The sequence below is a fragment of the Tamandua tetradactyla genome, chromosome 7 (assembly GCF_023851605.1).
Source record: "Tamandua tetradactyla isolate mTamTet1 chromosome 7, mTamTet1.pri, whole genome shotgun sequence".
Classification (NCBI taxonomy): Eukaryota; Metazoa; Chordata; class Mammalia; order Pilosa; family Myrmecophagidae; genus Tamandua; species Tamandua tetradactyla.
Window position 1 is genome coordinate 166,298,428 of NC_135333.1, and position 12,614 is coordinate 166,311,041.

Below are 12,614 nucleotides of genomic sequence, written 5' to 3' on the forward strand. Positions count from 1 at the left end.
GAGGCCAGGAGGCCCTGCAGGCAGTGAGTGTGGGGTGAAGTCAGCGGGATATGGGAAATACCAGGTGCTGTGCGGCCCCCTCTTCTGCTAAGAGCAGTGGCGCATTTAGAATTAGACTGACCTCCTAAATGCAGAAGTGCCAGGGTTTGACTCCGCATAAGGGCCTTAAAACAGTTGATAAGATTTCATACTTTCAAAGTAAGGTCTGGTCACGGAAAGGAGATCGAGAAGCATTTTTCTAATTAGCAAAATTTGATTTGGGGAATATTTTTGAAAGATATATTATGGTATTTCCTACATGTTATAAGCTAAGAGTTGTGGGAAATCAGTTAAATGATGTTAGGCTGATGAAACATTTTAACTTAGAGCAGGTCTTTGTTTGAAAAAAATACATAAATCTCAAGTATCAACAGTTTCCTGAACTTTTTATTTAATAAGAACTGTAATATACTGTCTGAATTACTGACATTCCTCGTAATGATGTCCAGATAAATTGGACTTGATTGTACTTACATGTGAAGATATAGGACTTCATGAAGGATTCTCGGTATCGGGGAATTAATGTTAGATTTACAAAAGAGATGTATTCATTTAGATGAATTTCTAGAGACACGTGCACAGTGTTAGCAGTTATTGGAAGGCTGTGTTCTCCAGTCACAGTGGTAGAACCTGTTTCTGTCCCAGTGTCCGGGGGGTTTGAAGTTGGGGTATGTTTTGATTTGCTAAAGGTGCCAGAATGCAATATACCAGAGATGGGTTGGCTTTTACAATGGGGATTTATTAGTTTACAAATATAGAGGTCTAAGGCCGTGCACATGTCCAAATTAAGGCATCAAGAGGAAGGTACCTTCTCTGAAGAAAGGCTGCTGGCATCCGGGACTCCTCTTTCTCATGTGATGGCACATGCCTGGCATCTGCCGGTCCCTCATTGCCAGGATGCATTGCTTTCGGCTCCTGGTCCCAGTGGCTTTCTCTCTGAGTTTCAGTGTGTCCTCTCTGCACCTCCAGGATTGTTTTCCTTTAAATTCTCTCTTTCTGTTTCTGCCTTTTACACTCTCATAAAGGGCTCCTTTAAGGATTAAGACCCATCTTGAGCTGGGTGGGTCATATCTTCATGGAAACAACCTAACCAAAAAGGTCCCACCCACAACAGGTCTGGGTGGGCCACGGTAGCTCAGCAGGCAAGAATGCTTGCCTGCCATGCCAGAGGACCCAGGTTCGAGTCCCGGTGCCTGCCCATAAAAACAAAACATAACAAAACAAAACAACAGGTTGGCACCCACAGGGATGGATTGAAAGTATGTGGCCTTTTCTGGGGTACACAACAGCTCCACACTCCCACAGTTTGGGTAGGTAGTTTGTAGCTGAATGAGATGTGATACTATGTGATTGTATGTGAAAACAGCTCTGCAAATCAGGAAACTTAATTTAGCATGTCTTTTGATTTGTAGCAGCACAAAAATACTAATTAAATTAACATTGAAATTAAAATCAAAGTGCCCTCTAATGGAGGGAGCCACAGCAGCTATGGGGATAGTAGCAGGTGCCAGCCTGTGCCCCCAGGCCCTGCTTCCTTACCACACCCCCCATTGCATTCCCACTCACACCTCTGGCCAGGGAGGGTGGTGGGGTCCGAGCTGCCTTAGGCCTCCCTGTATCTTGGACTTCTGTCAAGTGTGTTGGGGGGCATCAGGTCTTTGTAGACACGATGATAAGGTCCAGGAAGTGTTCTTGGACCCAGTCCTGTGTCACCTGTACCTGGGACTTGGAACAGTAGAGAGTTATGTGCTGGACAGCCTTTATTTTCCTTCTTTTCTTTCCCCCTTTTCTTCTATTCCACCACCTTTGCATTGGGCCTTGTCACTAACACCCAAGGCTCTCACTTGTGGCTTGTGGTCCCGAGTTAAGGCCAGTCCTGCAGTATCAGGTAGGATGCTTTTTCGTGTCTAGCCATACCTCATGATAGTGAGTGTAAACTCTGCAGTGTAAAGATATTGGCACCACAGAGAAGGAAGAAAGATGCTGGGTATTGCAATAGTCAGTTTTGCTGCAGTATTGCTTTGTAACAAATCACTCACAGATTCATTGGCTTGCAACGGCAGCACTTATTTTTCCTACTCATGGGTCTGCTTCAGGGGTCTTAATTCAGGCTCAGGTTGTGGGGACTTGGCTCCAGACTTTAGGTCAGGTTCAGACCTGCTCCAGGGCCCTCATTCTGGGCCCTGGTGGGAAGGGAAGCAGCTTCAGTGCATTAACAGGAGGAGGAGAGGAGCAGTGCAAACACCCAATACCTCTTAAGACCTTGGCTCAGAATTGGCAGGCCGTCACCTTGACTCAGTGCTCCATTGGCCACATTGCGTCACATGGCCAAGCCAAAATGTACGTGGGTGGCAAAAAAATATTCCACCCACTCTAGTGCACTGGCTGCATTGTCACTTGGTTAAGGGAAGGAGTGAAGAATCAAGACAATTGTCCGATCATATGCCCAGAGATAACACAGTCTCTGACACCTGGGGTTGGCATTTCATGAAAAGTGATTCCAGAAGGTCCAAGAGGCCCCGAGGGGTCCTGGTGTATGGAAGCACCTGGTGTAAGATACATGGATGCATGTTTCCAGTGTGCTCGTGACCCATTTGGAGCAATGGGGTGTGTGTCAGTTCCTGGGGGGCATTGGGGGGTGTTGACCACTTTCCTACCTGGAACGTGAGCCAAAGGCCCAGCAGTTCCTCCCACCCGGATGCCCAGCCCCGGTGGCATGTCTCTGCCCTGCGGAGCAGGTCCCTGTGATTGCCCACTCAGAGGTTCAGAGATATTTTAATGCTTCTGGTCTGAAATGCTGGGTCAAGAAAACCCAAAGAATTTGAGGCAACTGTTAGCAGTTATTCGTGTCAATGAGGAGAGGAATGTTTGTGGTCCATGCTCAAATAATCAGAGTGGATCGTGCCAGGAGGTGGGGCCTGTAGCTGCTGAGTGTCCCAGCAGCGGTGCTTTGCACTGATCGGGAGATGCACACAGGGTGAAAAGATGTGTCCTACAGGCGGAGTGACCATTGTGGTGAATATTAATTTCTGTAAGGGTCTCCTTTAAAGAGCCCTCAATAAAATGCCCCCTGGGGCTTTTGAGAGCTATCCTTTTACTGAGAAACCCACCTTGCAGGGGAGAATAATACAGTGGCTGCTTCTGGCCAAACGGGGGAAAGGAAGTGAGGAAGTGAATGCTTACTGGATGGCTAGATATTTTTACATACACCCCCGGGTGGAGAAGGAGAAAAATAACTGGCAGAATCTTTGAAAGCTGCCCCTATAAAAGGCAGGTGGAGAGGAGTTGTGGAGATGAGAAAATCCATGGATACAAACAACCCTCCCTGAGACAGTTATTGCAGCTTCCAGGTCTCCTAAGCCCTGCACCTTTCTTTTTCTTGCTACCCCCTTCTTGCTGCTGGCGTGTTTGTTCCCAGCACCCCAGGGCTCCCTGGGACTTCATTGTTTCTTCCTTGCCATGGGGTGGGGGGCTCTGCTCTGCAGACATGGCCCTGCGGGACAGCGAGGCCCTGGAACGTGCCCCTGCCACGTGGGAGCTTCCCACCCTCTGGTGGTCTCAGCTTCCTCAGCCCGGTGCTGGGATCTCACCCAGTCAGGTGTCAGATGACTGAACTGGCCCACGGGGACACTTTCCCTTCCTCATTTAATGAACATTGGTACAACACACACCTTTTTTCCCCCTGTTTTAAATCATAAATGGCACCCTCTGCCATGAAAACCCTCAAATGACTGAAGTTGAGAAACTGTCTGGTGGCATAGGGGAGATTTTTCTTGAGAAGGCTCCATTTGAGTTGGGTTATGGTGGATGGGTAGGAGTTCACCAGGCTCCAAAACTAGGGAACAGCATTTTGGGCAGAAGGAATAGCACTTAACACAGCCCATCCCAGAGTCCAAGGAAAAAGAGTGACAGCTTCTAAGCCTTCTTGTCATAGTGAAAAAAAAGCTTTTCATCTCTGAACATGTGACAGTGAAGTTTGACCTGCAACAGCACAAACACTGGGAAAGGGAAGGTTTGTTCACCCCACATTCTTCAGTTCCATAAACATCTGTTGACCGAGCACCCGCTACCTGCAGGCATGGTGCTGGGTTACCAGGGTGCTGAGAACACGAGGCGAGTTCAAACCCTCTCCCCAGGAAACCCATCAGTTATGTAGCAGGAAGGGTCAGGTATGCTGACTGACACCCAGCTTCATCCCCACCCCCCACCCTGGTATGAATGCACCCTGGGATGAAACACTGGGGTCCAGGACTTCACCGCTAATAACTAGAGAAGGAAAAGACCAAGAAGTTGAGGGGCTGGGCAGAGAGAGACACGCGTGCTAAGTGGGGAGGAGCGCGAATGGGATTAAATTTTACCCGTGGCCAGTTCTTGAATCCCTCTGTCGCCTTATTCCCCATGCCAGCGTGTGGTGCGTGGGGATAAGGGGCGTGAGTGTGAGGGTCCCGGGGCTGCCCCGTGTCTCTGCAAGCAGAAAGCACCCAGAGGAGAGCAGCACCTGGGGCAGGGGTGGGACCCGCGGGGGGCGGGGTGCTCCGAGGCTCTCAGCGCCGAGTCTCGGTGGAGGCGCTTGGGTGCGGGTCTCCAGCCCCCCCGGGTGCGGGGGTCAGCCCGACACTGCTGACCCGGCCTGGCCCCTCTCTCCGCGCAGGGATGGAGAGTGCAATCACGCTGTGGCAGTTCCTGTTGCAGTTGCTGCTGGACCAGAAGCACGAGCACCTGATCTGCTGGACCTCCAACGATGGCGAATTCAAGCTCCTCAAGGCCGAAGAGGTGGCCAAGCTGTGGGGACTCCGGAAAAACAAAACTAACATGAACTATGATAAGCTGAGCAGAGCCCTGCGATACTACTATGACAAGGTAAACCCCGACTCTGCCTGGGGTGGGGTGGGGTGGGGTAGGAGGCAGCTTCAGATTGCTTGGATGGAAATGAATAGATGGTGGTTTGAATTCAAATTAGAAAAAAGAAACTGAGGCAGCTTGTGCTGGTATTCTTTTGAGAGAAACTGTGCTGTAAAAGGATTCCCCCCCACCCCAAGCCCATTGGGTGTTACTCTGGGTGAAATTTTACTTCCTTTGCATTTTTGTGTGTGTGTTTGTGTGTGTGTGTGTGTGTGTGTGTGTGTGTGGGCAGGTACCAGGAATCGAACCCAGGTCTCTGGCATGGCAGGCGGGAACTCTGCCGCTGGGCCACCATGGCCTGCCCTCCTTTGCGTTTTCAACTGCAGTTGTTGAAGAGCTTTGCTACCGATAGAAATGCAGTAAAGGGAGGTTCTGGGGCCTCCCTCCTGTGCAGTTCTCGAGTGACAGATGATGTCCAAGTCTAGAAGTCTGTTTGTGTGGACTCGTTTGAAGTTCATGCAAATGTGCCTCTGCTGGGGGGTGGGGACTTGGGCAGATTATTGGACAGTGGGGGCCTCGTTTATCAGATGGGGACTGCTAGTGCCTCTGAACTGTCACAAAGACCCGGTGAGCTGTGACTCGGTCATACTTCGAACAGTGCATGGGCTGAATGTTTGCAACTTCCTAGGAAACTTCCCTCATGAGAAGAAAAAACCGTTTTTCGTTTTTAAGCCACAGGAACCAGACAGAGTGGTTTGTTGAAGTGGCGATTAGATATACTTGCCAAACCCAGGAGAAGTTGGGATGAGTTTTAATGCATTTCTGGGCAAGCAGTTAATATGCCTGCTAGGGCCAAATTATTGCTATTTAGGGACAACCAGTAAAGGGGCCTGGAATTACTGACCGTTTCTGTTTGAACCAAGTGTTGCTAAATATTTAGCCTCGCAGACATAAAGAGCCAAATGATGGTAAGCTTTTGTTCAGGCTTTATTGCTCATGCTGAAAGATGAATTAAAACCAGATTTAAACATTAGGGCCTGGTGTGTCTTTAGTTCTCGCTGTCTGCCAGCCTCTTAGGAATTCAGGACATAAGCATTACATATTTCAGGAAGTAGAGACATCACTAATTATAAAGTGTTCCTTTATGTGACCATACTGAATACGATTATGTCCTTGAAATGCTAAAGGTGTTTTTCTTTTTTTTTTAAATTAGAGAAGTTGTTGGGTTATAGAACAATCATGCATAAAATACAGGATTCCCATATACCACCCTATAATTAACACCTTGCATTGGGTGCTTTCCTTTTAATGTAGCAATTAATTAATCCTGCACTTCTTACAAATTGCACTGTCTGAAAGCCTCCAGATGCTTTATTGTTTTGCATTTTTCACCAAGTTCTAAGTTACACAGTGAGAATGGGGCCCTGGAAGGAAAACAGTTGTCTCGCCTGCTGGCAGGTTGCCTAAAAGCTCAGCTTTGAGACTAAAATAATAGTAATAATAATAATTTCGTTGTTTTAATTCAAGGTGTCAAAGAAAAGAAGTCCTGCTGCTTTCCTGTCTGTACCTTCCCATGGCCTGGGCTCAGGGGCAAATAATTTCCCCTGAAGGGAAATCACAGGCTGGAAGTGACTCCCCAGAAGACTGGCCAAGCTTTTGCTGCCTGGGCTCCCTGGGCAGGTTCTTTAGGTCCCTGGAGAAAGCCCTCTTGTAGCCGTTAGACAGTAGGAATGTTTTTGTCCTCTCTGTGCTGAGGATTTCCTTCTCCCAGCTCCTTTAAGCTTTACAGCAACCCCATAAGACAGTGCTGCTCTCCTCAGCTACACTTGACAAGGAGGGTATAAAGGCTTCGATTAAGAAACCTGCCCAAGCTCGCGCAGCCAGCACGTGCTAGAGGCAGGATTTGAATCCAGCTCTCCGTGCAAGTTTCTAGCCTCCCTCCTGGCCCGTTCATTTCCTTTGCCTTTGAGGGTCCGCGGTCCAGGCAGCACAAAGACTATTCCAAAGAAAGGAAGTGTTGTTTATTACCCAGGACTTCAGTGTTGAAAAATCTTGGCGAGCGCTATGCATTGAGTTGGGTGCAGGGCCAGGGATCCAGGGGCCCTGCTGGCCACACCTGCTCCTTCCTCACCCTCTGGGGCCGAGTGGGGTCAGCCCATGGGACCGGGAGCTGCACCTGAGCAGGAAAGGGTGGTGGCGGCCTCCTGCAGCCCAGCTGCGTGCACAGTCTTCCCCCGCAGCTGCAGGTGTGTCATCCTCCAGAGGGAGCTGCTCTTGAGCTCCCATTTCAGCTCACACAGCGCACATGACACACACCACACACACACACACGCGCGTGTGCGTATGATGCACGCTCGGCAGCCTGGATCTTTCTTATGAAGTGTGCCCAAATGATGAGTAAGAGTGATCGTGAGATGCCCAATACATTTTAAAATGGAAAGAAGACAGAAAAAGGGAGGAGGGGGGCAGAGGAGGGTAAAGAGAGGGGAGTGTTGGGGGGAGGGGAAAAGAGGGAGGGAGAAGGGAGCGGGGAGGAGAGGTGTCCGAAGAGGGATGCAGAAATCACACTGCCCTTCATAGCTTATGAGGAACATTTTCACTGTGCCCGTGTGACTCTGAGACTGGTTAAGTCGAGCTATATGAAACACCCAGCATCTGACCATTTTTGATCCACCAAAAGGGCAATTTTATATGCCTCGACCTCTGAGAGAAAAACTTGAGGGGGGTTGTTTGTGAGCACGAAGCCCCGGGCCTGGTGGGCCCATTGCCACGGCTCAGCCTGACCCCCACTGCCTTCCAGCACCCTGCCTCCTTTATCCCTCCCTGCCCCTTCCCCGCCCATCCCCCTTCCCGCCCTTTCCTGCCCCTCCCTCTCCTTTATCCCTCCCCATCCCCTTCCCTTACTCCTTCCCGCCCCTCCCCCTCCCTTACCCCTCCCCGCCCCGCCCCTCTCCCTGCCCCCAGCCCCTCCTGCTAAGGCCCCTCCAGAGCCGGCCCTGCTAGTGGCATGAATTAGTTAAGTCCTTAACAGCTGGCTGGCGCGAGCTACCAGGTTCTTGCTTCCTGTGATCTTTTCTGTCCCTTGCTGACTAGCTTCTCTTCGCTCTTGCTGAGGGCACACACGCCTTGGTTTGTCCTAATAGGGAAATGTTCCTGCCTTTGTAGATAAACACGAGGATCTCATTATCCTTATATGTTCTGTTTTTAGCCCATCCCAGAATATTAAAAATGGGCATAGAGAAAAAAAGTGAGAAGTGTGTGCAAAACTTTGCGGTAGGCATCGGAGGGAAATTGTGTTGGGGCTATTGGTGTCACTTTGGGATGGAGGCACGTTAATGATTGTCCCCCCCCCCCGCCAAAAAAAAAGCTTTTATTTTTTTGGCTTAGAGTAGCCGAGGTGTCCTTGCCTGCGCTGTGGAGGCAGATGGTGTGCTGCACGCCCAATCTCTGGTCTCGGTGACCTTGCCCATAAAACGGGCGTATTGGTGGGGTCTGCACCGTGGGGTGCTGGTGGGTTAACCCAGCTCACCCCGTGCAGGCCTCAGAACAGTGCCCCGGCCACAGCAGGCGTGACACAGACTACAAATCAGGGCAGATCTTAATTTAGACAAGTGCAGAGAAGAAAATTGAAAACGTGCATCCTTCACGTGCTTGCAGGCAGAGGGGACCAGATCTAGGCATGTCAGCGCTTTTCACATGTATTTAAAGAGTTCCAAAATGTTAACTACTAACATATTTTAATATTTAATGGGCTCCTCCTTGACCCTTCTGAATCCAAGCTGTGCGGCCCCCAGCTGGAAAGAGTCTCCATCTTCCCTGTGCTCCTTTTGGGGGCCGCATGGGCTTTGAAGCGTGGGCTCTAGCCTTTGAGAGTAGAGCCCAGCTACTACTCAGGCTCTGCATCTCGGTTCACCCACGAGAAAGTGAGGGTAATAGCACCTTCCCTCAGAGGATGCCATGAACTTTAAATGAGATGATGTATTAAGATGCTTAGCACAATATCAGACACCTGGTAAATACACACTAAGTGCTTGTTTGTTGTTGTTATTTTTGTTGTATTTATAAAACTTACCGCATGGCATTGTAACCGTGTGTTTATATACAGCTGTCTTCTGCACAAAACTCTTTGCTATCTTCTGGCTTAACTGCTTTTGGTGTCCTGGTGCTGTGCACAGGGCATGGCACAGATCCGTTGCTCAGTAAATGTGAAATGAATGAGCAAACGGATAAAATAACGAAGCATCTAGTACCCACATGCAAGTCACTTAGATAACGGAAGTTGACATTATATAGGTGCTAAAACTTAGAATTAAAAGGCACTGTCTTTGATTTTTGGACATATATTTGAGACACTACTGCACGTTCATTTAGATTTTCAAAATTACACATAAGGGAAGAGCCTTGGAGATAAAGATTTGAGTCAGAAAATCCCCTAAAGGGAAGCTGTGCCCACGACAGGCTCAGCAGCTAGATGCAGTGACAGGCATGAAACCTGCATCCCCCCCCTCCCCCAGGATGCCAGGGTGACCCGCCATGCCAAGCCCTGCCGTGGGTGAGGTGACCCGTTTTGCAAGCCCAAAAGAAGGCTGTAGGGTATCAGGGTTTTGCAGATGAGGCTGCCGGGAATCTATTTCTCCTACTTGATGTTTTGCAGAAGTCGTTGGGCAAACCCAGTTAGGGTTCCGAGGGGGGAGTGACCCCCCAGTCCGGGAGGCTGCACTGCAGGCTTCAGTCGCCAGACATGGACTAAAGGCCCCTTAGCGGCAGGTATTGGGTGACACCTGTCCCTGAGCCCCTGGCTCGTAGAAACCAGAGCCAGCTAGAGACCCAAGCAGGATGTTTAGGGGTCTCGGAGTCACCCCCTAAACAGGTTCCTCAGTCTCAGTTTAAACCCTAAGAAGTAAGTTGTTAATATAGTGTAGAATGATTTGAATTTTTGGGTAAGTTTTTTCTCCCCCCCTTGGGCTTAAACTGAATCTTCTAGAAGGTATATAGTAAAGGTTGTCTTTATTTCTTTCAGAGATTTTATTTATTAACAGGTTTAGCCATCTCTTTCACTCCGTCACCAGATCAGACAGACTTAGCTTTTAAAATCTTTCATCTTAGGGTGGTGCAGGGCAGGGGGACACTGCGCTGGGCTCTCGGGGGCGCTGACAGCTGTGGCCACGGTCCCCCCCCACCCGGGGTCTGAGTGGCATGAAGAGCTGCGGGCATCCAGGCGCCAAGGCACTTCTTGAATAAGTTCTGGGGTCCCCCCTACAATGTTATATACCCCTCTCTACTCGGGCTGGCCGCTTTCTTCCATGTCTGCCATTGCTTCAGTTAGTGAACCGTTCCTCCGAGGCCCTGACCCCACTTGCTGAGAATCCCAGCAGCTGTTGGGGATGTGGACAGGGAGGACCAGTCTAGGACTCGGCATCCAGCGCTGGCCCCACCACGAGACTGGACCTTCTGGGGAGGGGTTGGCAAGTCCGGGTTGAGAGCTGGTCTCCAGAGGACAGGATTCCCGAACTGGGCCTTTAGGGATGAACACGCTCACCAGGCTGAGATGAGCTGGGAAGCCATTTACCAAGAAAGGGAAGCATTTGCAGAGAAAGGGCTGTGGGGAAGAGTTAGACTGTCACGCACATGGGTGGGCCGCGGAGAGTGTTAATCTAGAGCATGAGAGAGAACTGAGGACGGGGGTGTGAGTGATAAATAATAGTGATGATTATTGCCCCAGGGGCAGGGGTACTGAAGAGACCTCTCTCTCCACCACCCCGCATTGGTGGGTGCGTGGAGCATGTGGCCTCGGGTACTGTGCCAAAGAGATGGAGAGGGCAGTGGAGAGCTGGTAAAAGGCTGTAAGCAAGACAGTGCCATGGTCAGATTTGCATTTTAGGAATAAACATCTTCTCCTCTTAGTCTGCTTTATGGCGTTGATCATTTTACATGCCGACCTTACCTGATCTCTTTCATCCAGTTGCAAGGACTCCATTTCTGGCTGCTGGATGAGCTGGCCCTGTCACGCTTTTGGCGTCTGTGCCTCTACCCTCTGGAGCCGCCTGAGGTGGGGAGGGAACCTGATGGAGTCTGGCGTTCGGGTAATAAGCTGGGCATCTGTCCTCTGCACATAGGAAGCCAAAGCCGTGGACTCTCTAGGCTCCTGCAGAGAGAGACCTGGAAACTCATGCCGTCCCTGGTCCTTTTCCATCCGACAGCTTTTGTCCTTGTTGTCGTTGGCAGTGAATGTTCATCCCAGGAGGAGGTGAAGGCTTTGCCAGCTCCCTTCTCGTCAAGAGATGGAAATGGCGCAGTGCTGCAGAGTGCTACCATGGGCACAGCAGTGTGCTGGCTTAGCCTCACAGCGCACCCCACAACCTTGACTTAACTGGCGAGGGCTTAGGGCAGAAATCAAGGCAGAGCTTCGGCAGCATATTCCTGGAGGGAGAAGGTATCACCTTCACAACCTAATTGGATAATTCACTTTAAATGCAGTGTGCAATCATGACAAGAAAATGTTGGTCTTAATAATACATGCCTGAGATCAGCTGCCTGTGCCAAGAAGCCTGGCTCTGGTGGAATTCTTTAACTCTCCAAAATAAATTTTGCAAAGATAAAACAGTGTATTGTCAGAGTGGAGCAAGAACAAAGGTCCAGCAAGCATTCATATCCCGGAACTTTCTAGAACACCTTTGTTGGTTGCAGAATTCCATAGAAGACCCATCTGCGTTGGGCTCCATTCAGGGTGTTTTATGCCTCCAGGCGTCCTGTGTGCCAGGCCCCAGGTCTGAGTGATGACGCCTGGTGTGTTTTGTTGCATGCCTTTTTCTCCCCTCTGTGCCACATCAGCTCCTCAGATGGTTTGTGCTACAACAGATGGCAACTGGGCTTTCCTTCTCTGCAGGCCTCTGGTCCTGGAGGCTGCCTGGGGACCGGGGGCGTGCCCGAGCTGCCTTGTGCAGGTCTTCCCTTCTGGTCCCATCACCCCTGGAGGGGAGCGAGGCTCAGCGGCTGCGAGTTGACTGGGGACGCTGCCCAGCACACACAGGCTTCCAGGCCAGCTTCCCTGTGGCAGGCTGTGTTCCCCCAAATAGGGCAGTTGCTAGGAAACAAGGATGAGCTCAGAGTCGTGGGAGTGCCCGGAGTCGGTGCTGATGAGGATGCTGCTTCACTCGTGGCGCAGCTGCCAGAGCGCCCGCAGCCCTGCCAGTTCCGTGGATGCCAGGCTGTGGCGGGCCCACGGCTCGCGCAGCTTTGCCAGCAGGATCGCGCCTGCTCCCGGGCTCCGCGCTGCAGGAGGAAGAGACGGAGCATTCACCTTGACCACCCACCGTCCACCGCCCCCAGCAGCTCCTCCCTTCCGCCTCTCCTCCACCTCCTGACCTCCTGCCTGCACGCCCACGGTCGCTCTCAGCTCCCACCCCAGCCTAGAGTGTAAGGAGGAGAAGCGAACATTTATTGAGCATTTGTTTTGCAGCCAGCAGCTGTGCCAGGCCTTTTTTTATTTACTGACTGTTTTCTAATTTGGGAAACCCCTCCTTGGGCAGGCAAGGAAACTGAGGACCCAAGAGATGAGGTAACTTTTCAAGACAATTGATGGCAGAACCAGGACGAGGACACACCGCCCTGTGCTGCTGCCACCCCACTCCGTGTCCCGCACGCTGGAGGTGGAGGGGAAGGTCGCTGTGCGCCCCGCCCCTCCCAGCCCAAGGAGTGGGGCAAGAATTGTACCTGAGAGTTAGTGGTCCATT

The 12,614-nt window shown here is 50.8% G+C and overlaps 1 protein-coding gene across 2 annotated transcripts in view; it reads left to right on the plus strand.

The window, feature by feature from the left end:
- ELK3 (ETS transcription factor ELK3) overlaps positions 1 to 12,614 on the plus strand; it is a 68,064-nt gene that overhangs the window by 24,040 nt on the left and 31,410 nt on the right. For both annotated transcript variants that reach the window (XM_077111711.1, XM_077111713.1), the window contains exon 2: positions 4,691 to 4,899. In XM_077111711.1, the coding sequence (XP_076967826.1) occupies positions 4,693 to 4,899 (207 nt within the window). In that variant the 5' untranslated portion in view covers positions 4,691 to 4,692. The remainder of the gene's footprint in view (positions 1 to 4,690; positions 4,900 to 12,614) is intronic.